Source organism: Lingula anatina, chromosome 8, assembly GCF_051362555.1.
Source record: "Lingula anatina isolate TDL-2025a chromosome 8, LinAna3.0, whole genome shotgun sequence".
NCBI classification, from domain to species: domain Eukaryota; kingdom Metazoa; phylum Brachiopoda; class Lingulata; order Lingulida; family Lingulidae; genus Lingula; species Lingula anatina.
This window is the reverse complement of record NC_141774.1, coordinates 885,284-910,000: the sequence shown is the minus strand read 5'-3', so window position 1 is coordinate 910,000 and position 24,717 is coordinate 885,284. Positions and strand designations below refer to the sequence as shown.

Below are 24,717 nucleotides of genomic sequence, written 5' to 3'. Positions count from 1 at the left end.
AGAGAGTGTTTGTGTGAGAGAGTTATCTCAAAGGTTCATGTCGGTTTAATTTCTCACTGAACTAAAATGTTTTACATAATGATGTAGTATGCCTACAAACAAACCCTCAGAACATGACCTCGCATAGATAACGTTAGCAGTGCTATCATACACGACGAACACCGGAGTCAGATGAATGATCAAATTGATTATTATACAAAACTGACCGGTTATTGAACCTTACACGTGCACAAACAATTGACTGATCGCCTCGTGCATTTATTTCATTTTCTGACTTCCTTACCCAGCTAATCGGGACATAAATATGTGTGTTTATTTTAGCATAGAAAGAAGGAGTCCTTGAGGATTTGTTCCCGATTTTTGCCATATGTGCTCTTTATTCAGTATTATTTACACGGCTGATACGTGATCTCCTAACGTATAAAAACATATGTTACTTATAGTAGCAATGTTTTCGGGAGTTTTTTCGTTTCACGGTAGTGTCACACTGAAGGCTTTTAGGTGCTTAAGTGAAAGTAATGAAAACTATGTGCGTATTTTTTATTTATTGAAGTTACTTGGTGACCTTAACATATTTCTTTCGCAACCGTAATCAGTTCATTTTTTACCAAAAGTCATTTGACCGTGCGTTCTTCGATCGTGCTTTTTTTTTCCAATTGCAGAACTCATCATCTTTTGGTCCGGTGGGAAGCATAATATTTTCTTGTGCAACAACATTTGCGACTCATAGACAGTCACCATGTGTGTGCTTTAAAGATCATTTGGACTATAGAGAATTACAATAGAGAATTACATTTGATTTAAATTGATGTGTTATATTCATTTGTTCACTTACTTTGACTAACATGAAATTAGCGCTATTCTATTTCTTCATTTTATTTCATTATTATCTTGACTGCATATTTTTTGTCATTCTTGGATCTTTTCAAGGGGTTTTATGAACCACCGTCGTTGTTACGAATAGTCAGTCTTCAAGGTCAAGTACAAGAAAGATAGCTAAAAATGATTACCTTTGACAGCGATTTGGATCATCATTTTTATTATGTTTCAGAAGTATACATAGGGCACTACCCTCCTTACTACCTCCCCTTCAGGGTACGCTTTCTAGACTTGTGAATAAAAAAATGATGGTGGGAATGAAAACAGATGACCGCCAAGACAACCCCTATTGTTGTCGGTGTGCGTAGTTTTTCTTTCTGTACCTTATAAACTTCGTAATTTGAGTACCTGGTATCTGGTATTAACTTTGTAACTGTAATTTGGGTACCTGGTATGGTTTTAAGTCAATTCAATGGTGGATCATCGACAGTTACGTGAACAACGTGTCTTGAGTGTAGCACAGAGTTGAAAGCGTTCATTATATACCGTCTTCACCTAATGTAACCGAGACGACTCCGCGACGCTGTCCTCATACATGTAGTGTTGGTGACACTGCTACTAACCGCAGTCACTTAATCAAACTCATTAAAATCTGCAATAGGGGCAACCTGTTGCGAAGTTAAGATGATTGTCCTAAAATTCAGCTCTGTATTTAAACCCATGGTAAATAGTTCAGTTCAAATGCGGTACAAAGTGTGGATCCGACTGTACTCGCTGTTAGACCCTGGGGGTTGCGGTTAGAAACACTAACCAGTTCTGTAAGTATTTCTGTGATATAGGGAGGTAAAACAGCAGTGTGATCAAACCCAATCAAGTGAAACGTGGGGGCAAACGGTGCTTTTATTTTAGGTATCGATAGTCTGTCGAAGTGGAGGCGCCCTTTTCTTTTTTTCCTCATTAATTCTAACTTTCGAACATTTTTATTGGTACATCTTTTAAGGCAAGATATTGCAGACGGTGAATACTCAGACAGACATGGTTAAAGAAGGAAAAATATCAAACCGTTTAATTTGCTGAGTGGAAGTTACCGCTAACACACACACGCACACGCACAGACACACGCAAACACCCAAAAACACACGCGTGCGCGCACACACACGCACATATAAACACACGTACACATACACACACACACACTCGCGAACCCAGACATGCGTGGGCGCACGTTTTATTTATTTTAATGGATTGGAAATTTAGTCCTAGAAGGTTTGCTGATTAAGTCAACCAAGTGGCTCGTTACAACACGAACTACTGGTAAACAGAACTTCAGCAAAACCATTTTATGAGAAGGTCATGCAACTTCTCGAACAAAACTATTTTCGTTCCCCGACTTGGCGTATTTTGTCCTTAAAATGTCAGTGTGCACTCGGGGACCCTGTCTTAGTGACGAAGACTTGGCGGCCTGCTAAGTCGTCTGAAACGGTTTTAATTTGCCAAAAACCAACAAATTGCTCTGCTAGAGTTTTTGAGTTTAAAGAGTAGAAAGCGGGGCGGGGACTGAAAACAAAACCATGCCGTCTCTGTTGGTCCGTCAACTTTGAAATGCGTACATGGGGACAGTGGACCAAAACGGATTTTAAACTGTAATATTGGTAAAACTGATCGTGATTTTAGGAAAACAGAATTTACATGTATATACGGGTTAAAGAGGAATAATTTTGTGTTAATGAAACGTTCGCGTCGCTGGTACAGAGCAGTCGTCCGAAATGTGACAAGGTTCTAGAAAACATCCTGAATGCATAACCTAAATTGCGAAAACGCACGAAAATGTGTTGACCATCCGTCCAGTCTGTAACATTATTTTCTCCAAATTGTGATTTATATTCTCCATTCACTGGCCGTCTGGTGTGGCATTTTACTATGAAGTCTGACCGAGCCGTAGGAAAAGTCCGATTTAGAAATTTCTGAACGACGTTGGTTGTCTAAATGACCATTTAGGTGAATGATGGTGGTGATTTGGGGGTAATAATACAACGTGTTTCTGTGAAATGATACGCCCTGTTGTTTAGTTTATCAGGCACTTGGTTGAAAATGAAGAACAAAAGAAAGTAAGAAGTTGTCGATGTTTTTCTTATAAAATGGTGACAAATCGCGTGTGTGTGTGTGCGTGTTTATTTCGTTTGATTTTTTTTTTCATATTATTTTATTAGTCTTTTCTGCACTTGCTAGTGCTTTTTTTCCTTACTCTTTTCAATTGTTCCTTCATCAATGAATGGATAACACCCGGGTTTGTTTTCACATCTGTGTTATTTCAGATGGCATAATTGTCATTTCCGTCACGTCATATGGCGTAATACAAAGATCCTCACAAGATACTTGTAAGCTTGAAACGTATGATATCGTCTTCTATGAAGTGCGATAGATGTCGGCACAATCAACGTATTGTCTCTCCAGTTTGTGGCAAGACAATAGTTTCTGGTCAGCAGCGGCGCCGATGGGCAGCCAACTTTTCTCTTTGTACATCTTCCCGGTTATTTCCAGGGCGCAACTTTTGTTGAGAAAACGCGTCGCCATCTTGTCTCAGTGCGCCGTCCTCTTATATCTCATATGTCGTCATCAGCATTATCTTGCCAAACGAAGACGTCACAAGACTGTACATTTTCCAGGCTTGTTTATTTTCAGTCAGTGAGTACGCAAACACACACGCGTAGATAAGTATTTTATTCCTTGTATTATTCCAACACAAATGTTTGTTTTGTCACTCGCTAACCACTAAAGACTGTTACTGTTGTTGCTGTTGTGGTGGTACAATACACAATGTTTCAAGTCATGCATTGTTTTAACCCCGAAATCTATTTAGCAACAACTGACAACAACTTTGCCGTGTTTTCTCAGCTCTTGCTAATGCGCAGAAAGTGTTATTTTGATCTTAAGCGACCTTTATACGATTTGAGTCGATTAACATAAGATGCACAAGCGTTGTATTTCCTGATGAAAAGTCAGTCTTTTGGGATCTTGTCTTTTTGAATGCTTCACATCATCGCGTTCCAGCTCAGAGAAACTCGTACCCGAGCCGGCGGAAAATCTTCTTGCTTGAGGAATGGTTGTCTTCTTTTTGTAAAGAACTACAGGTAATTTTAAGGTAACATTAAAATGTTATTAACAAACCTTAAAGAGGAACAGTAGCAGGAGAGGTTTGGAAGCCATCATCCTGTTGCTTGTCTATGAGAAATTTAGTAGAAGTGATAAAGTATGATTGTTATGACTGTAGGCAATGGGGAGACGAGTTCCTTTTCTGAAAATCGATTTTATTTTGGCCATAGTTATGCATACCATCTGTAACACTATGGCAATGGAGTCTTGATATAGTCCACACTAGGGTCTGCAGCGTACATGAAACGCGCTGAAAAATGCTAAGAACACTCAACAGCGGCTTTAGGTAGTAGTACTGTTGGCGTGAAATATTATTACGTTCATTGCCAAAAAGGCAATCTTTAAAAAGCCTGAGAAGATCCCACAGTATCTGCTGTATCTCTGTATCAGTTGGCGTGACTGGTAGGCCTCGAAGGGACGGTCGTATCGTGTCAGTATCGACTACAAGACACTTGACCTTCACAGTGGGTAAGTTACACAGGTCACTGGAGGCGCTACAGGTAGGTCTTGCCTGCAGGAAGGAAATTTACGGTTCTGAACATGTTTCCAATTAATTGCGGTAACGGATATGATTGCTCTGTGATTAGTGTTACATGTAGTACATACAGGTGCTTTATAGTGGCTTTAAAGATGGAGGTTACGAAGTTATGTTGATGAGTGCTGTTTCAAAATGGATTTTGAACGAGGTGGAGCTGGTTGGATACAAGTTTAGGCCCTAGTAGGTCTGGCGTGTGTTTTGGTGAAAACTGCCATGTTGCATTATTTAGGTACAGTGCACTTGCACTTTGTGGTCCTGTACATCTAGCCAGTTTCTTAAAGTTACGAGGTGGAGCTGGTTGAATACAAGTTTAGGCCCTAGTAGGTCTGGCGTGTGTTTTGGTGAAAACTGCCATGTTGCATTATTTAGGTACAGTGCACTTGCACTTTGTGTTCCTGTACATCTAGCCAGTTTCTTAAAAGAGAGAGCACTTTCTGACTAACTGGTTAAATTGAAGAGCTAATGGTATACATGTCTGTGTGAAATATGTGGTGTAAAACGGGCATTTACTACCCCAGATACCGCGTCGCTGATCGATTGCCTCAGTTTACAACAAGACTAAAAACACTTCATTACCAAGACAATTTCAGAAATTCGGATATTTCAAATCGTAGTGTGAACGGGGTATTAATTAGAAAGGCTTGTATCTGTCCGGTTCCCTATTTGACTGTTTGATCTCGGAGAGACGCAGATTGCGGGTATCGTGTATCTGTGCACGTTATTTATCCATATCATTATTGATTCTTCCGTCTTCTTGCAGGAGGTTACTTTTTTAGCAAACTGAAGTGGGGTCAATAATTTCAGATTACTATATAAATGTTATATACCTATACACATCCATATATACTACTTACTAATACATGTACAAACTCCATATACAAATACAATCATGTACATGTAATATAATGATTCGTTACATAATACAGTACCGTCTTAGATGTATCATGAGATGATGAACGCGCTGCAGTGTCTTGATACGATCAAAGTCGATCAGAGACTTAACAAACTTATTCGGACTTTATGTGCTGTTACAAAACACTTAGCTTTCCCTCCTGGAGGCTAGATGATAGGTGTTTTGTGTTCCCCTCTGACAGCGTACAGCATTGTGAAGAGAACCTTAGTATCGCCGGTGATCGACACATCATGGATGCACAAATGCAGAATAGGTAAAAAGCGCAATGTCCCCGAGAAAAAAAAAAAAAACATTCATTTTGGTTCCATATACACACATTTACTCCCCAAAATTATTATTATTATTATTATTATTATTATTATTATTATTATTATTCTGTGGAATGCTTAAAAACGAGGCAGTTTTCGTGGAATAACAGATCTGCACTAACTAACACCCAAAGTGCGGCGTATGCATTTGTTTGGTTGGTGCAAAGTCCGATTACAAGAAACTCTTTTATTTTTGTTCTGCCAGATGTGAAATTTTGAGATTAGACAGAAGTGTTGATGAGTTTTCTGTGTTTACGACTGCAGCCTTCGTCTACTGGAAAATTCAAGACCAAGGCCCATTATAACAAAAAAAAAAAAAAAAAAACTTTAGCCCGAAGACTGGTCTAAACTCTAAGACCAAGATTTTGGTCTGCTTCACTTTTAGATAAGTTCATGAAAGTAGTTCACTTAAACAGAGTTTATTTATTTGTTTTAATCATCAACTTTATTTAATATTTATAAAACGCAATGTTTTCTACAATAGAACTACTTCTAAGTTATGTTGAGACAAAGCAGGCTAAAGCTTTGGTCTTAAAGTTTTAGATCGGTATTTGGGCTAAAGTTATTTTGTGAGGCAGGCTTATGATATTTTAATTAAAATTTCAAATAGTAGCCATTAAGTTGGTTTTTTTCTCGCTAAATGAAAGTCACGACTGCCTCCCACTTCTTCCCACTCTCCCCTTCTGGCTACCCCCCTCCCCCCTCCAACACGCAGACCCCCCACCCCCCCCCACCCCACTTCTTCCTGGCTCCAGCCCTGCTTCACAGCCAACCTTTCCAAACCATCTGTTGGGGTGTGGCTTTCAGCAATTGATTGTTTCTCCTTCCTACAAATCAGAGCCATCTGTATTATATAAGACGAAGGTAAAAGTCTGCTCAGCCTGTCTTGGATGCGTGCTGAGCCTGTCTTGGGCACCATTGGGAGGGGCTGTAAAGAAATTTCTAGATGTTTCTACTGTCTGCAAGATTTAACCATGTCTCTGCGTCTGAGAACGCGTCAACCCGTGTAAGAATGTTTTTCTGCATCACCAGCATGTTATTTTTATTGTTAACCCACCCGGCAGCTGTCGGTCGTTTGTTTTCGGAAAATTTTATGCGAACAACAAATTGAGCTGAGAATGAAAAAGAAAGAACAGACGCTAAAAATGACAGACGACATAAGCCAAGCAGACGGCAAATGTGTATTTTCTGACTTAAAGTCTTCACCGTGTAATACACTTTTGAATTCATTAGATAACTTTTGGATAATTATTCAATTTTAGGCTTTCTGTGGAATAAAAGCCGATTCTTTACTGAAGTGAAAAAGCAGACGGGAAATGTCCCTCGCTGACATGGGCGGTCGCTACAACTGCGCAGACGACAGCCGAGCAGACATATTACGTCACGCCACTATAAACAGTGGTGTCTCCAAGGTTACATACCCTGGGGTCAGGGAATTTTCTTAATATTTCGTCATTTAATATCGTGGACCTTTTTATTCATATTTGAGTGCAGTGTGAGGTACCATTGTCTACTTTTTCCTCTGCCTTACCAAAATGTCTGTGATGCAATCACGTGCTATAATTATTTATTTATTCATTCATTTATTTATTTATAAACCCCAAAGAGGAATGTAAAGAATATCAACGTCTTGGCGCAGCATGGAACACGCTCTGAATATTACATAACTGCCGTGGAGAGTATTCAAGGCATGTTACCATGTTTCTTTAGAACCATAAGACTGTTTGTAGCAAATGTCAGCTACGTACAGAGAGGCGATGAATGATCCCGTCCTCTGAGTGTGTTCACATCAGTATTAACTTAACATGATCTGGTCTGACATTCCAAGAAGAGACCAAATTGAACTCTTCTCGTGTAATTTTTATGCCATCCCGTTTCACCTATATTCTAAGACCACAGTAAAATAATTTCCTCTATGGTGTATTCCACAAAGACCTCAATACGCCTTATAATAAACACTATAAGATAAAATCGAATTGAATTATGAAAAGAAATAAAAAAAAAATTGAAAAACTATGACGTTCAAGCCCTAACTTACTAACTTAACAAGCGGGATCACTGAGGCAATGTAATTGGCATTACAAACAGGGATTTGCAATCAAGAGTGCACATTTTGAATTCATAACTGTGAAGTCTTTTATTCCTTTTAAATTATTTTTCTTCTTGCAACCAGTTGGCACACGGCTGATCACGGCTCGCCTCTGCCGAACACGAACCCTCTAGTCCCCTCAGTTGACAGTGTGTCCAAGATTAAAAACACCCCAAATCTCAAAAAAAAAAAAAAAAAAAAAAAAAAAAAAAAAAAAAAAAAAAAAAACTGTCTAATTGGAAACGTCTGTATCTAAAAACGTCTTGTTTAATTGGAAACGCCTGTATCGATAAGACCAAGTATTAATCATAACGTCCTCCCCCGCTATACAATGAAGGACGGCTGCAGCTTGGAATCGTTTGTAGTACAATACGCCCAGTTTCTTGCTACGTGATTTTATCTATTCTAAGACCCCATTCCCAGAGATTAGATCGATCTACTCTAGATCGACCTAACTCCCTAGGGGTTCACGCTAAATAGCTGTCAGCCGAGCGGGCACGAAAGTTAATTACCCCCTTACAGCTTGTAGTAGGCGGGACGGACATTTAAGCCGGATTATCTGACAGTAATCTAGTGAGACTCCCCGCGGGGATAGATCGATCTAAAAGCTCTGGGAATAAGCCCTATGAGCCTGCCCTCCCCCTCAGCTCAAATTTCAGCTGTTTTTCAACACATTCAGGAATAATTTTTTTGTGTTGATTTATTTCATGTTTAAGATGTATTTTATACATAAAGTTTTATCCATAAAAAACATATTTATTACGTGGATTAAACATTTAAGTAATTTATTCTACTGTGGTCAGTAAGGGTCGCATATATCATTGTTTTTTGTTCAGTTTAGCAAGTTTACATCGCTGATAATTGATATCGCCAACTTCGCCCAATAGTAAGTCATATCTGATACGTTTTAGAATTGCTTGTAATGTTCACTTGTCCGGCAATTCATTTCCACGCTTGTCCTCAAATCCGGTTTATATTCTGGCCTTGCTGTTTTTGGACGTAAATATCTGTTTATCAGCGTTAATTTTGGAAGCAGGTTAAGTGCAGGGTACGTGTAACATTAAAGTATGGGCTGTATTATTACTTCCTTATAGGCAATGCCTGTTCGCACCAAGTCTAATACCTTAGACCGAATAACTGCCATCAGGAGAATACAAACAGGTTCTGTGGCACATTGTAGACTATTGGGGTCTCCTTGGCCTTGTTTTCTGACGACGCGATTTAGTCTGTCTTGCAGTCCAAAATACCCCTTGTCTTAACTGGTCTTGAGTGGGTAGAGGCGGTTCCAATATGTTGTCAGCCAGTAAAGACTGTGTCCTCAAAGCAAGTGCTGCTGTGATTGCCCCGACACGTCCTTATCAATCTGTGGCAGTGGAGTTAGGAGTTCACCTTGAGTCTGTAGAGTTAGGAGTTCACCCTGAGTCTGTCGAGTTAGGAGTTCACCCTGAGTCTGTCGAGTTAGGAGTTCACCCTGAGTCTGTGAATACTACACAGACTGAAGGCTCCGTTATCTGGTCTGATTTGTGTCTTAAACCACTGGTTTACACCGACAGTTCTGACGTCAGCTTTTTAATATATAATATTTTTAATATTTAATATTTAATATTTTTAATATTTAATAAATATATAGCTTGCCTCTGTCGGTAACAGTAAAAACTTGCCTCTGTTGGTAACAGTAAAAACTTGCCTCTGTCGGTAACAGTAAAATCAGCGGTTTAAGTACAATTCCTAGCAAGGACTGAAACTCTTGACCGAGGTGAGGTACCCTGTGGTTCACTGTTGGATGCAGCCTGTCTTGTGAACTGGCTCCACTCTGTGACCGTCTCCCTGAAGTAACGACAATGACCTCACTCTCCAGGGTGCAGTTGGTTGTCTCCGCTGTCTTGTCGTCCAGTGAACCGCGGTCTTCAGGGTGCCGAGGAATTGTCCTCGGACGCCGGGGACTGTCTGAGGTCACGTCAATATACTTTGAATAATGTACGTGCGCGTCTGTCTAGAAAATTTCGTTACCATGGTGACAGAATTTCGATGTCAAAAAATGACGGCGTCAACGCGAGTGTGCGTGATGGATTGCGCTTCCTGTTTACTCCAAATGTTCAGTCAGACTGAGGCAGCATGTTCAAAATAAATAAAATTTCTGACAACATCACCGATTAAAAAAAAAAAAAAAAGGACTTGACCTGATACTGAGTACAGTGTCTGCGGTGGATAACCCCATTTGTAAAATGTCACAATATGAAGAAGACTACATCTCCAACTCGTAGACCTGCGCCGTATAGGTTAAAACTTGTGTCAAGAGATATATAGACTTACGCAGAATTGTGATGTCGACATTGGATTTACACGTCTAACGGACGTTAAACGTATCAAAGCAAGCAAAATCAAATCGTGTTATAATGAAAATAAACACTATATCCACTCATCCGCCTGCCCAAGCCCTCCATTAGGACAAAACATTTCCATGGGTTATCAATATCTACACAAACTAAATATATATCACTGGTATAAAACTGCATTACCAATATATTTGCGGTTCCACAGAGGTCAGAACTCAAGTACCTGGAGGAACTCACACCTTTAGAACAGACGCGTCGGTGATAACTTGCGTCTTGTATGCATAGTTAACCCGACAATAACGCACAACACGCGGTTAACACCCTTCACAGTCATCTTACTGCTAAAAAATATGAGAGAGGGAAAATAAGAAGCATATTTCTGGCATGCTTTACTAGGTTGAAGTAAGGTCTTTCAGTAAACATATGAGTGTCATGAAGTTCACTCTCATGGCAAAGCTGAGGCAAAGGTTACACTGGCATTGCGGATTTATTCTCCGGTTTCTGTTTAAAGATGCATACAAAGTCAATTTTTTGTCACAAAAACCAACCAAATGCCAGCATATAGTTACAAGTAGTATAACTAAGAGAATTACCAAAAGGCATTGTTTAATTTTACCCCAAAGTGATGTTTGAACAGATTTTTCTGCTGGTATTCTAAGCTGTATGTCAATGGGGCAGGAAAGTAGGTCACGGAAGTAGGTTAAATTTACAACCATAAATTTAAAGAAAGGAGCAGTCTAAAGGTCTTTTATGGCCGATCGAGTGATCTATTCAGTTTATCCCTTGGCATGTCGAAATTATTTGAGTCATATAAGAATCTAGTAGAAGTGGTTTACATGTGTTACTGGGAATCCACACTCCACCGATGCTCGGTTCGTATGTACCTTTAAACGCTAAGTCTGTTCCCGCAGGATTGGATCAACCCCCCCCCCCCCACCCCCCCATACCACCCCCCCAAACCTTCTCAGGGGATGCCGTCAACTTGTGCCTCCCCACTTAAGCTCTGGCTTTGGGACAATATACATGTATTTATGTCTATATTTGGTGAAATGTGACAGCTGTAAGCTGACCAATAAAAACAGGGATGTGTTCCTAGTCTCTGAGACGTTTCCCACCAATAAGGACCCGCTTCAAAATCCAACTTGTCTTCCATTAAAAAAAGACAAACATGTCTGTGTGAAGACACTGTGTAATAATATGGTGTATTACCTCTGTCGTGCATTATGTTGCGCGCGTTCCTAATTCGTCCATAAAATTCTTGTTTGTGGGTTCTCGATCAGAAGATTTTTCCTTGGGTGCCGTATCTTATACATTGATTCTGTCTGCTTGCCAGCACTGTTGAAGCTGAAAAAACAATATTTGATAAAAACTATACATTTGATCGCAGCACAGAAAGATGTGAGGCAACTGCTGCCAACTACTGCAGAGACGCTTTGTGTGTTAAAGGTGTATGAAATTAAAAATAATACTGATAATGCACTAATAAATTAATTATAATAATTATTTAAGTAATTATTATTATTTTCATTATTATTATTATTATTATTATTGTTTTTATTAATATGAAGAAGATGATGATGATGATGTTAATGATATCAGGGAGAAAGGAGGGGAAATTAGAGTGAGAGCTCTCACCCTGAGAAATAAAACTACACCCCATAGGGTAACATATTATTACCACTGCATGTTGTTAATTCTTATTAATATTTACCTAATTTATTATTTCAGATTGACAACCCTTGTTATGATCCGTCATTAGACGACTCGGCCATGGAAAAGGCAACCTACCCTGCTCAAAACGGGACTCGGCCGCCGGAAAACGGAACGGAACACTCTCAAAATGGAATTTCATTTATCGAACTGAAAGAAATGTCTCCTTCCAAGGAGTCGAAGCCAGAGAGCGCTAGTGTCGCTATAGACAATCATGAACATTCTCACCCTGGTGGGACCGAGACCAACGATGACCCGTTGTATCATTTTAGGGACCCGCCCACACACGATGACAAGGTGGGTCCGTCACTTTCACTTTCGTTTTCTTATTAAAGCGCCAGAGGTCGGTTTTAGGAAAACACTCAAAGAACGAAATTTGGCTCTAAATTTAAGATGGTATTGGTTTTCTCTGATGCAAGATAAATCCTTATGAATCGCAACGTTATGTGTGTTTTATATATTATGTGTGTTATATAAACAGAAAGATATGGCATACACACACTGGACAATAGAAGTGTCACCCCCTGAATCATAGTAATCAAAGTTATAATGCCTGGTCTACTTATAATGTGACTAATGACTGAGTATAAAACCGCTGTATAATGGACTTGTATTGTTGGTCTTTTTGTGAAATTTGATGTTAATAAAATGATACCAGGAGCATATCATTCTACAGTCATTTATCTCACCCATAGTATTGGTTCAGTAGGGGTGGCACTTCTATTGACCAGTGTGTGTAGATTTGAAAATCGTAGTTAATTTTCTTTCACAGACTACAGCACAATCATGCTGAATTGAAATGGAATAAGAGGTTCTTTACTAAAACCGCACAGTTAAAATGTGTCGAAGTGGACCACCATCTTCCACTGGTCAATATTTGCCTTAAACCCAAGGTTTTAATCGCAGGGGCGGATCCAGGATTATTTGAAGGGGGAGGAGGTGCCCTTCTGTGTGGTTTTATTTTTTTCAAAAACCCGAAGTTTATTCTTTAATGGGTGACTCCAAGTCTAAAATAAAATTTAGAAAAAATACAAAATACCCCCCCCCCCCCCCCCCCACACACACACAATCTAAAGATGGTCTTACGTGAGAATGTTAATGTATCGTATGTTTTGAGAGAACACGTCATTACGAGGTGGTGACACCCGCGTCTTAGGTCAGCCCATCGTGACTTAACATAAGTGTGGTCACTTTGAGCCTCTCATTTCCTGGCTGAGCTACGATGAGCTGACTTGAAGGTCAAAGAGACGGGTTCTTTTTTTTTTTTTTTTTAACCCCGAATCTTACTTTTAGTCTTTTGCGTCTGCACAGTTTTTGTCAGTTTATTTCTTACGAAACATATTAAAAAAAGAAATTATTTTTCTGCCTTACGCAAACCATGCCATGAAAATTGTGTGTCGTATGTAAAAAAGTGGGCGCGACAGGCATTTGTATGTATGCGGTTTGGGGTCAGTTTATCTTGGTAGGCAATGACAGGAGGACAGAATTTATATGTCACATCGATGAGAAGTCATTGCTCATTCAGATCTCTGAGGCGGACGCTTTGACTTCTACTAAAATGCAGTCGCTTTTACTTGAGGTAGGAAAGAATTCAAAATATTAGGGAAATAGTTTTTACCGTTCGTTTTCCGCGGCGGATATAAGATACAGGTGTATTTACTAGGTGTTGCTAGTATGGATTGACTATTTTATTTGAAACTTATTCACGTTTTGTTCATGTATTTCGTGAAATTATTGTATTGCATATTAACTGTGCTGCAATATAGACGCAGGCGCTTAGGAGGCAAAGTTGAAATTTGTAGGCAGTGAGGGGGGATAAAAATTCAGTAAAATATCGACCGGGGAGTTACGCCTTAACCCCCCCCCCCCCCCCCCTTGTTATGTTTGAAGATTGGGCAGGGGCGCCTGACATACATTGGGATTTGGCTGTCTATTTAGACTGTTTTATCAAAACCCATTTGCCTGATATATGTGATTTCAAATGCATAGTTAGAAAGTGACATTTTCAAACCTGTAGTGGTAGATAATGTCCATGTAAGTCCCCACAAGTACCGCAGTGAAGGGGGTTGAGGGGGGGGGGCAGAGGATTTGCTTTGGAATTTCCTTTTCTGGTGTTAAGTAATATTTATATCTTTATATTTATATCTAGGAAATTATTTAGTTCATATGTAAATACAGTTGATAAATTAAAAAAAAAATTACCAAATTAAAATTGAAAGTGTTTTTCTCAGAACATAACCAGTGGAATGGAGAGATAATGAAACTGTGTGCATTGTTTTCCTTGTCTGTTGTTTAAAATAAGTTGCCAGTTTAATAAATAAGAGTAAGACAAGTGTTATCAGGTTGCACACAGTCATCTAATCCACCAGACCATATTTCTCTTTGTCTTATTGTGTTTTTATCTTGTATCTTCCTTCTTTAGAAAATTTATAAGCTCCAGTAGTTTTATCCTGTTCATGGTAATTTTAAAACCATGCTGTATACTGTATCTGTGAGCCTAGCACCCCCCCCCCCCCCCGTATCATGTCTATATCCCCCTGTATCAGTGACATTGGTAAGTCAGTGTTGTCTGCCCCCCCCCCCCGCCTCCTTCCCTCCATGGCCTGTTAAGATTAATTATTTATTTATAAACAAAACAGGCTGTGTTTTACTAGAATCACTTTGTACAGGTATAGTTAGTACTGTCAGTAAAAAGGAATATATACATGCCATAGTTTATATAATATTTTTCTCAAAGAAATATCTCCAGGTCTTTAATTTGATAATAATTATTTAATAAAACTACTTATAGTTTGTGCTTATCTGCTATTGGGTGCCCTCCCTCAAAATTATCAAATCCTCTAGTGTGAAGCAAAAATTAGCAAAAAGAAAAGCTTCTTCACATATCAATTAAATATTACTTGGCTCAAAAATAAATGCTTAGAGAATTGTCTTAGTATTTAGAGAGTCGCAGTTTTCACTATGTCCTAGTAGACTCAGTTGTTATCAGAGGTTCCCAGCCTTGATACAGTGAATGCTTGGCCAGTCAGCCTTGAGATCTCTAGCTGTGTCAGCATACAGATATACATGACGGCACACAATGGCTGGGGCTGTTCTTTATGTAATCACTTTGATTTGTGTTCAAGGATGCAGAGAGAAGTGAGTGAGTGGGAATACGTGTTGTTTTGTTTTGATATGGGGGTCATGCACTCCTTCCCTCCTACACTCTCTCTATCTCTTTCTCTCTCTCTCTCCAAGCTAAGACATAATCTGTTTATTAGATCATAGCTCCAAGTAAAGGAGTATGGGAGAAATTAGAGAAGTATGTAGTTACTGCAGATATAAAGGGCATGTTGCTGGCCTTCCTTGCTGTTGTCTATTGCTCAAGGGTATAAATACCACCAAGTCTTGCTACAGTGTAGTTAATTATGTGGGATTTTCATGAGCTATCAACCTTTGCTATGAGATTTGTGAATTTCAGGGTGCATCCCCAGAGATTTAGATTGATCCAGAGATTTAGATTTAGATAGACCTAACTCCCTGGGGGTTCACACTAAATTGCAGTCAGCCAAGTGCACCATATTTAATTACCCCCTTACAGCTTTTAGTAGGCGGGAAAATGCTTAAGCCGGCTAAGCTGACAGTAATCTAGTGAGACTCCCCACAGGGGTAGGTCAATCTAAAATCTATGGGAATGAGGTCTGAGCCATAAACCAGTCTTTTACTCATAGTTAGTTAATTAGTCAGCCAGTAAGTTAGTTAACAAGGAACTCTATTTTTAATCCCAAGTCTTTGTTTCTCTTCCAGGAACCTATCCATAAAGTCAAGTTCAACAGAGCCAGGACTTTCTGTACCATTCCAAAGCTTATTATCTCTGCGGTGATCATACTCACAATATTATTGGCTGTAGCTGTATATTTCCTTGGTGAGTTCTGTAAAACTTCCATAAGAAAACGGTGTCAATATGCATGTATTTTTTTTTTTTTTTGGATCATTTTGTTACTGTTTGATAAATTGATTTTGATAATTTATTTCTTTTTTTTAGAAATAATGCTGTTATTTTCATCGGAAATGCTTTCATTTTTTACTTCAACATTCATATGAGTACTTTAAAAACTTTTTTCTTCATTCTTTTTGATATGGTAAAGTTACTTAATTTTACTGAATAATTCTATCAAGTTGTTAAAATAATGTCTTGTTGTCTGTGAGGCTGAAAAAAAATCAAATTGAAAAATGAAGGTGAAAAATAAGATGTTGGACTGAGCCAGTATTTAACATAGCTGTCACTTCTTTTCCATTCCAGTTATATCCATATTACACAATGAAAGCTCACAAATATCTTACTCTGGAGCTCCATCTAGTGTCATACAAGGCAGCTTCAAAATTATAGGGGGAGCTGTCTTCAGTGACGAGCTTAACGATCATCATTCATCTGCATTTATAGTTTTATCAAGGGAAATTCAAAAAGAGGCAAGTATATAATGAAGTGGTTTTGATTCAAAGCAGATGTTAACCCGCCAAAAAACTGTTATTATTGTTGTTATCATCGTTGTTGGTGTTATTATTGAATTATAAAAGTATGTCTTAGTTAAACATCTGTTTCCCATGCTTTTATCTGTGAGCAAATCTATAAGTATCCCTGTTATTACAGCTGTGTGGGCAGACATTATGAAGTAAGATAAAACATTTTTTCCTAAAGTAACAATTTTCATCTTTCAGCTCAACATAATATTTTCCAAACATGAGCCACTAGGACAGAGTTATAACTACTCAAAAATAACAGAATATAGGTAAGTTAATATGAATTATTGTACTTAAACCATTTGAAAAATGCCACAAGAAACATCCAAGATTAAAAGTAATAATAATTTCAGGGTTTGTAGTTTAACATGTCCATGAATTTTAGTAGCATAGTGAAAATTAAACAATAAATTATCCAAAAAGGCCATCTTTAATTTTATTTATTTATTTATTTATTATTTTGAGTGTGTGTGTGTGTGTGTGTGTGTGTGTGTGTGTGTGTGTGTGTGTGTGTGTGTGTTTTAATTGTTACCTTTAAAACATAATCATCATTTCTCTGTCCAGGCAGGGCAGTATCATGGTCCTGTGTACTCTTCACATGGTCAAGCAGTACCCGTCTGACCAGCTCCAGCAGTACGTGGACAGTGTCCTGGAGGACATCCCACTGGACCAAGACGGCAGCAAGAAACTGGGACGCTTTACACTGGACAGCAGTAGTATTAAGCTGAAAGGTGAGGATTCTCAAAGATTGTGGTAGATGTGACCAGGGATTGTGTCTGGTTGTGCTAGATGTTTTACTAGATTGTGTCTGGATGTGCTAGGGGTTTTACTAGATTGTATCTGGATGTGAAAGATGTTTTATTAGATTGTATCTGGATGTGCTAGATGTTTTACTAGATTGTGTCTGGATGTGCTAGGGGTTTTACTAGATTGTATCTGGATGTGAAAGATGTTTTATTAGATTGTATCTGGATGTGCTAGATGTTTTACTAGATTGTGTCTGGATGTGCTTGGGGTTTTACTAGATTGTATCTGGATGTGAAAGATGTTTTATTAGATTGTATCTGGATGTGCTAGATGTTTTACTAGATTGTGTCTGGTTGTGCTAGATGTTCTGGTAGATTGTGACTGGATGTGTTTTGCCTAATGAGGATTTGTATGTTCTGAGAAAAATTATGTAGAGTAAATGCACAAATTTGTGTTATTTTTTCCTTCTAATAAGTAAATAATAATGGTTTTCCTAATAGAAAGAAAATACTGTTTTGTTTTATATATAAAATATGACTTCTGTCCTTTCAGTGAGGGTAATAGAGAAGAATGGCTATGATAACCTAAGTACAACAGTGTCAAGTATATGGTCAACATCAAGTACAGCTCAGTCCACGACCACTGCCACACCTACAACTACTGCTACAACAACTACCACACCCAGCACTACGACTATCACGACAACGCCCACTACATGTGAGTACTCATGATGAGTGAAACCATATGTTTATATTAGATAAAACATGGGAAATATGAAAGAAATGTTGGGGCATGCTCATTTGTGTGCAAAGACAGAAGAGGGTTTACTGCTTTGATGTTATTGTGATGGTTGGCTTTTCCTGTGCCTCTCTCTCTCTCTCTCTCTCTCTCTCTCTCTCTCATACACACTGAAAAAATAAAGTGTCCTTTAAAAGATTCTGGAGCAGTACAAATAACCTTCTTGTGGGCCTTTCAAAGCTATCCCCCCCCAAGCCCAGCATTTTCAGTGTATAGCCCTGTATCTGTTCCTCTAAAGGGAGATTTGACAAAAACACATTGATAATCCACATTGATAATCACCTGTGAATGAATGGACAGCAAAATAATAAAATTTCTTGTGATATTATGTTAGCCATCCCCTTTCCTTTTTGCAGTGCCCCCTATGTTTGATATCCGTCTGGTTAACGGCAGTGGACCACATGAAGGAAGAGTGGAGGTGTTCATCAACAACCAGTGGGGAACTGTTTGCGATGATCTGTGGGACGATAACGATGCCGCTGTGGTCTGTAGACAACTGGGATACAGGTCAGACAGCTGGGAATGTGTTAGTTAAGATGTGAATGTGTTGGTTGAGATATGAATGTGTTGGTTGAGATGTGAATGTGTTGGTTGAGATTTGAATGTGTTGGTTGAGATGTGAATGTGTTGGTTGAGATATGAATGTGTTAGTTAAGATGTGAAGTGCTAGTTGACAAAATAATGTGTTAATTGAGATGAAAAGCTGGGAATAGACCTTTAGATCCATTTTCAGATGAAGTTTCCATTTTTTTATTAAATTGAATAAATTTATAACAGCACAGTTTTGATTATAACTTGTGACTTTATCTTACAGTGGGGTCGCAGTGGCACGCAGACAGGCGTACTTTGGTTCAGGCACAGGGCCAGTCTTTCGTGATGATGTCGGTTGCCATGGAGAGGAGGCGTATCTGGCGCTATGCACACACGACGAAACAGGACGTGAAGCATGCAGCCACAGGGAGGACGCAGGCGTCACATGCGATGTTGTCACCACAACGTATTCATCCACAAGTAGGTCTACGCTGCGGTTTTCTTCATAAGACCATATTGTACAATTTTCACTGTCCATCCACAAAACCACATTTTTTATAACAGTTTCTGGTCTGGGTAAAGTATTTAAGTATCGACCTAGTCTTTATGTGATTTAGTAGTTTAGAGAAATTATTTTGCCATGTTCTAGAAAAAAGTAGATAAAAAATAGAAAATGTTACTGCTGCTGGTCTCCAGTAATGCAAAGAATGTTTTGAGATGCATAAAAATATAAGTCATCAAGCCCAAGGCAGTATAAAGCTATCATTTCTTCCTTTCTGTAGCCATGGCAACTACACCTAGTACACCGTGCCCAGGTTTTGTGTGTGGTGAAGGAACGTGTATAGCAAGTTCTCGTCTATGTGACGGACATCATGACTGCCTTGGTGCCGAGGACGAGGATGACTCCAGGTGTACTACTCCAGGTGAGAGGAGATGAGAGAGAGAGAGAGAGAGAGAGAGAGAGGAAGTGAGAGAGAGAGAGAGGGGGCAGAGAGAGAGAGAGAGAGAGAGAGAGGAAGAGAGAGAGAGGAAGAGAGAGAGAGGGGTGCAGAGAGAGAGAGAGAATTCGAGAGAGGGAATAAGAGAGAGAGATTTGGGGGGGGGGGGCAGAGAGAGAGAGAATTCGAGAGAGAGAATTCGAGAGAGGGAATGAGAGAGAGAGATTGGGGGGGCAGAGATAGAGTGAAAAAGGAGTGAGAAAATACAGAATGTTTTGTCTCTGTGCAACTTCTGTCATTCAATATACTGGAACAGCCTTACAGGTATTCATACAAATGTAAGTCATTCATAATACAAGTATTATTGTATAGGTGCATACATAATACAGTATAATACAGGTAATAAGGGGGATCAGGAGAAACTACATGCATTTATTCTCTAAAGTCACTTAAATATACCCAGTCCCATACAACTGTTTTCTATATGTAGGAGTTGCAGTGCGGCTGGTGGAAGGATTAACACCACTAGAGGGCAGAGTGGAGGTGTTGTATAATAACACCTGGGGAACCATCTGTAGAGATCTGTTTGGAGAGGAAGATGCCAGGGTGATATGTAGGATGCTGGGACATTAGTAAGTATGGTGTATATGTGTGTGTATGTGTGTGTGTGTGTGTGTGTGTGTGTGTGTGTGTGTGTTTTTGGAGAGGAGGATGCCAGAATTATCTGTAGGATGCTGGGACATCAGTAAGTGTGCAGCATGTGTGCGTGTGTGAGTGTGCGTGTGTGTGTGGATGTATTTGTGTGTGTGCGTGCAAATATGTTTTTGCTGGTGTGAGCTCGAGCATGTGAGCTTTTTAATTCAGTACTTTTAAATAGTCCAAAATACTAATGAACATTCTGTGCTGTATTTGTTACCTGCAGTGGAGGTGTCAGGGTGCTGTCACAGAAGTATGGCGCTGGCACAGGACCTATCTGGCTGCGTAATCTGAACTGTGATGGTGACGAGGCATCCCTGGCAGAGTGTCACCATGACGGTTGGGGGAGGACGGCTGCCTGCGAACACTACGAAGACATATCTGTACAATGTTATGTTGCCAGTAAGTAGGATACTCTAGTATAGGGGGTGACTTGGTGTTTCCTTTCCTCTGAAGGACACCGGATAATTTGATGCCACTTTGTCGTTTTGTGTTTGTATGTGAAAATATTTTAAGCCAGAAGCAGCCATAAAGTTTCCTTTTTTTCCTAAATTTTATGAAATACAGTAAAGTGAAACATCTCATTCACCACGGAGATATATCTCTATTTTTGAAATGTATTTCCAGCAACTACCACAGTAACAACTCCAGAGCCAACAACACCAACAACAGCAGCAGTGACAACTCCCTTTACAACATTACTTACTCTATCAACAACACAGTCAACAACAGTAACAACAGTCACAACGACGCCTGTAGCTACAACACCACCTCCGTGTAGCGGCGTGGTTTGCCCAACAGGAGACTGCGTGCCACGTGAACATGTGTGTGACGGACACGACGACTGCTTCATTTCTAAGGCAGATGAGCAGAATTGTACAACTCCAGGTAAGGTGACCCACCCCTTTGAACAAAATACAGTAATAATAAAAATAAAATTAAGAAATAAAAAAGGCTGTCACTTCTACAATTATAAACCGACCACTAAAGAAAAAGGTATGTCCAATTAAGTTAATGTATTTAAAAAAACACTCTTTGATATCAGGAAATTCTGTTGTCTGATATTTCCAATAGTGTTTCCAATCAGTTGATGACTTAACTTTTTTTGTGAAATAACAATGTGGGTATGAGTGTTTTAGTATTTACCAAGTATGTGTATTATTTCAGTGATAGCAGTGAGGTTTATGAACAGTACCATGGTAACTACAGTGCAGGATGTAGACAGATATTAATGCTATATATATATATATGTAATATTTCAGTGATAGCAGTGAGGTTAATGAACGGTACCATGGTAACAACAGTACAGGGTGCCGGCAGAGTGGAGGTCCTATATAACAATGTCTGGGGGACGGTGTGCGATGATTTCTTCTCGGAGGAAGACGCCATGGTGATCTGCAGGATGCTGGGCCACTAGTAAGATATTATTATTTTATGTGAACTTGAATATTAATAGTATACAAGAGAAGTTTTAACAGGAAAAAATTGTGCTGAATGCTGAAATAAGTGCGGTTTCTCCATTCTTATGTGAACTACGTATTTTATTTGTTTATTATTTATTTGTTTGTTTGTGTTTAATAGCTCACCTCTGTTTTTAGTGGACAGAATTCTGATAATTCAGTTGAGTTAGCAGGGTGTCTGGTCCCAATTTGATTGTGTTAAACGTACATACATACATACATACATACATTTTTATATATAATACATTTATGAGTTCCAATCTGTCTGTAGTGGTCCAGCTCGTCACATTCCTCGACCTCATGGCTTTGGTCACGGCACAGGGAACGTCTGGCTGAGGAACGTCCGTTGTGGCGGCAGTGAGACGTCCCTGGCGCAGTGCACACTAACCTGGGGACGACACAACTGTGAACATACTGAAGATGTGGCAATAGAGTGTACGGATGCAGGTAATAACAACTGTAAACAGGTGCTTCAAAAAATTAAAGACAATAAATTAAGCAACCATAGAATTGTAATAATTTGCCCACAGCCCTTTCTTTTATTATATGAAGTAGTATGGGCTTTTATATGTTGTGTTATAATTGATTTAAATGATGTAATCAATCTATTTGTTTGTTTGTTTGTTTGTTTGTTAACTGCATGCCTGTGCTGAACTGTCTGCAGAAAAGTTATTATCTGATATATTTTGACTTTGTTGTTTTATAGATTATTCTTTTATTTCTCTCTGTCTTTTGTACTATCACAGTTCAAAATGATATCTTTAGTTTATTGAAGAATGCATATAAATGGGCCTTTTCATAAATGTAACAAGCAAAATGTGATGTTTGTATTTTATTTGTATTACTTGTAGCACATTTTCATTTTCATTTCCTACATGTTTTCTCTATGCGTACCCCAGTATGCTCTTGCTACTCCAATTTTGTAATACAGCTTTACAGTGTTAAACAATGGTTTATCAAGCTATATTTACTTGTATTATTTATTATATATATTATATATTCATCTCTTTATTTTCTTCCTGTCAAGCCTCCACCCCTGCCTCCTCCACCACCACCATTTCCTACCCTACCCTACTGAGCACAACCCCTGTTACCATAGTTACCACAGCTTTTTGTGCTGGTTTCCGTTGTCATGGTGATGGTGCATGTATCCCAGCAGTCAATGTGTGTGACGGTCATAACGACTGTGTCCATGACGACAGCGACGAGCAAAACTGCACAACCCCTGGTACTTGTTTTCTTTTTTTTTCATTTCTGTTCTGTGTTTGATGATTTTTTTATTTATTTAATTTGGATATGTCATGTGGTTGTTTCTACCTTTTGTGCCTTTTCATATTAATTTTCTGCTTCTCATTTTTTATTTTGATTCCTCACATTATGCTTAGTTAGCTTTAAGTTAAGGGGGGATATATTGTACATGTATCAGTGCTGGGCAAAATAACAGACAGCCATTTTGAAGTCACTGAAATCACTGTCTGTTAGTTTTTTAATCATTGCAGCTTTTATTTCTACAACTAGTATTTATCTGTATGGGCTGGTATTTCTTCACCAAATTACCTATCAGTTATATTATACTTGAACCATTCATATTTTTTCTTGTATGTGACATTTTTTTCTACTTGAACAAGTGCTCATTTTCTGTTTTCTTTACACATATAAAATACTGCAATCAAGTGTTATTCATGGCTTTTACCTGAACCTCTTTAGGTCTAGTGTACTTAAAGGGATAATAACTCTTTGTTTCGGCCAAAAATGAATTTTCCTGGAGTAAACAATAATTTTCCCATGCTTACCAATGGTTAATGAATCCATTTTTACATTCAAAGTGAGTCCCTGGTTTTTTTTCTAAAAAGTTTGTTTTTTTTTTGTTAAAATCTCTTAAGAGATTTTAACAGAGTATAGCCATCAATGGAGGTCACGTGGTCTTAAGACAAGCTCAGATATCAGAATAATAGCTATAACTGCCATTTTTGTGGAAAAACAGAATATATTATATTTCTATAAGTTATTCACAATGTTTTTATTGTGAAATATAGATCACATACGAAGAGTTATTATCCCTTAAAACAATGTGTAAAAATTGTTTCTGTCTGCAGACATAGAGGTCCGCTTGATGTCCGGGGAGGTCAACACCACGGCAGAAGGTCACGGTCGCGTTGAGGTCAAGTTCCGCGAGACATGGGGCACTGTATGTAATGACTTCTTCAGCGACGAGGATGCTGCGGTGATATGCAGAATGCTGGGATTTGGGTTCGTACAGGAAGTTATATCACAGACACATTCTTAAAAAAAAGTTTTTGGATTAAGATAAGACTGCCACAGTTCTTGTATAGCTGGCTAGGCAAAGTAGAATTTTTGAAAAGCAAAGGGCATTCAACAAACTGTTTTCCTGCAGTAAATATAGTTTTTATACGTAAATAGGCTGTCAAAGTATAAATAGCCACTGTGAGCGAAAAAAATCTTAGCCAGGATGCTTACTATGTAGAGAGGAACTTATCGTTGCAGACTTTTTTCCCCATATTTTTTTTTTCTTACATAATTTTACATATTGGGTAAATATATATTTATTTTTCAGGTCCACAGGCGTGGCTTTCCATATTCCTGGCCACAGTTATGGACCAGGCACAGGACCAATATGGCTGCGGGCTCCTATCTGTAATGGAACGGAGAGCAGTTTGACGGAATGCACACTGAAGTGGGGTCAACATGACTCTTGTCTCCACAGTGAAGATGTGGCTCTGTCCTGTGTCAACCTGCCCACTGCAGGTGAGCAATTTCTAGGGGATTCTTGGAATTATTGGCATTTGATAAATTAAATTTGATTTTACTTACTTATTTATCCTCTTCGAGCCATGATCAGCTCCCAAGGCTTGTCAGCATCCTAACCATCTTTCGATATCTTTTGCTGCTGTGTCAGCTTCACTCAATGTCTGCTGCTCCAATTTTTCTCACTCGGCCTCAGCGCTCCTTCTCTAAGTTGTTGGTGGGTGACCTCGCCTTCTCTTTCCCTCTGGTGCCCATGTCAGAGCTAATTGGAGTCGTAGCTCTTCCTGATTTTTGGGGAAGTCTTGATAAGAGGGCAGTAAAACTAGTCCTTAGAATGACAACATTCACTATAGCAGCAACAGTTACAGTTGCAACAAAAAGCTTTCACTGGCTTTCATACAGATATATCTGTATC

At 38.9% G+C, this 24,717-nt stretch overlaps 1 protein-coding gene across 4 annotated transcripts in view; it reads left to right on the top strand.

Annotated features, from left to right (window-relative positions):
- Nucleotides 1-24,717, top strand: part of LOC106171054 (scavenger receptor cysteine-rich type 1 protein M130-like) — a 49,069-nt gene that overhangs the window by 13,292 nt on the left and 11,060 nt on the right. For 2 of the 4 annotated variants that reach the window (XM_087019017.1, XM_087019018.1), the window contains exons 2-18: nt 11,885-12,163; nt 15,653-15,770; nt 16,149-16,315; nt 16,565-16,635; nt 16,931-17,097; nt 17,666-17,830; nt 18,268-18,418; nt 18,726-18,922; nt 19,225-19,365; nt 19,871-20,012; nt 20,303-20,478; nt 20,704-20,964; nt 21,339-21,492; nt 21,808-21,983; nt 22,564-22,764; nt 23,633-23,786; nt 24,112-24,302. In XM_087019017.1, the coding sequence (XP_086875143.1) occupies nt 11,885-12,163; nt 15,653-15,770; nt 16,149-16,315; nt 16,565-16,635; nt 16,931-17,097; nt 17,666-17,830; nt 18,268-18,418; nt 18,726-18,922; nt 19,225-19,365; nt 19,871-20,012; nt 20,303-20,478; nt 20,704-20,964; nt 21,339-21,492; nt 21,808-21,983; nt 22,564-22,764; nt 23,633-23,786; nt 24,112-24,302 (2,911 nt within the window). Of the gene's footprint in view, nt 1-11,884; nt 12,164-13,330; nt 13,446-15,652; nt 15,771-16,148; nt 16,316-16,564; nt 16,636-16,930; nt 17,098-17,665; nt 17,831-18,267; nt 18,419-18,725; nt 18,923-19,224; nt 19,366-19,870; nt 20,013-20,302; nt 20,479-20,703; nt 20,965-21,338; nt 21,493-21,807; nt 21,984-22,563; nt 22,765-23,632; nt 23,787-24,111; nt 24,303-24,717 lie in introns of those variants that run through there. The other 2 variants (XM_087019020.1, XM_087019019.1) reach the window with 2 other exon arrangements.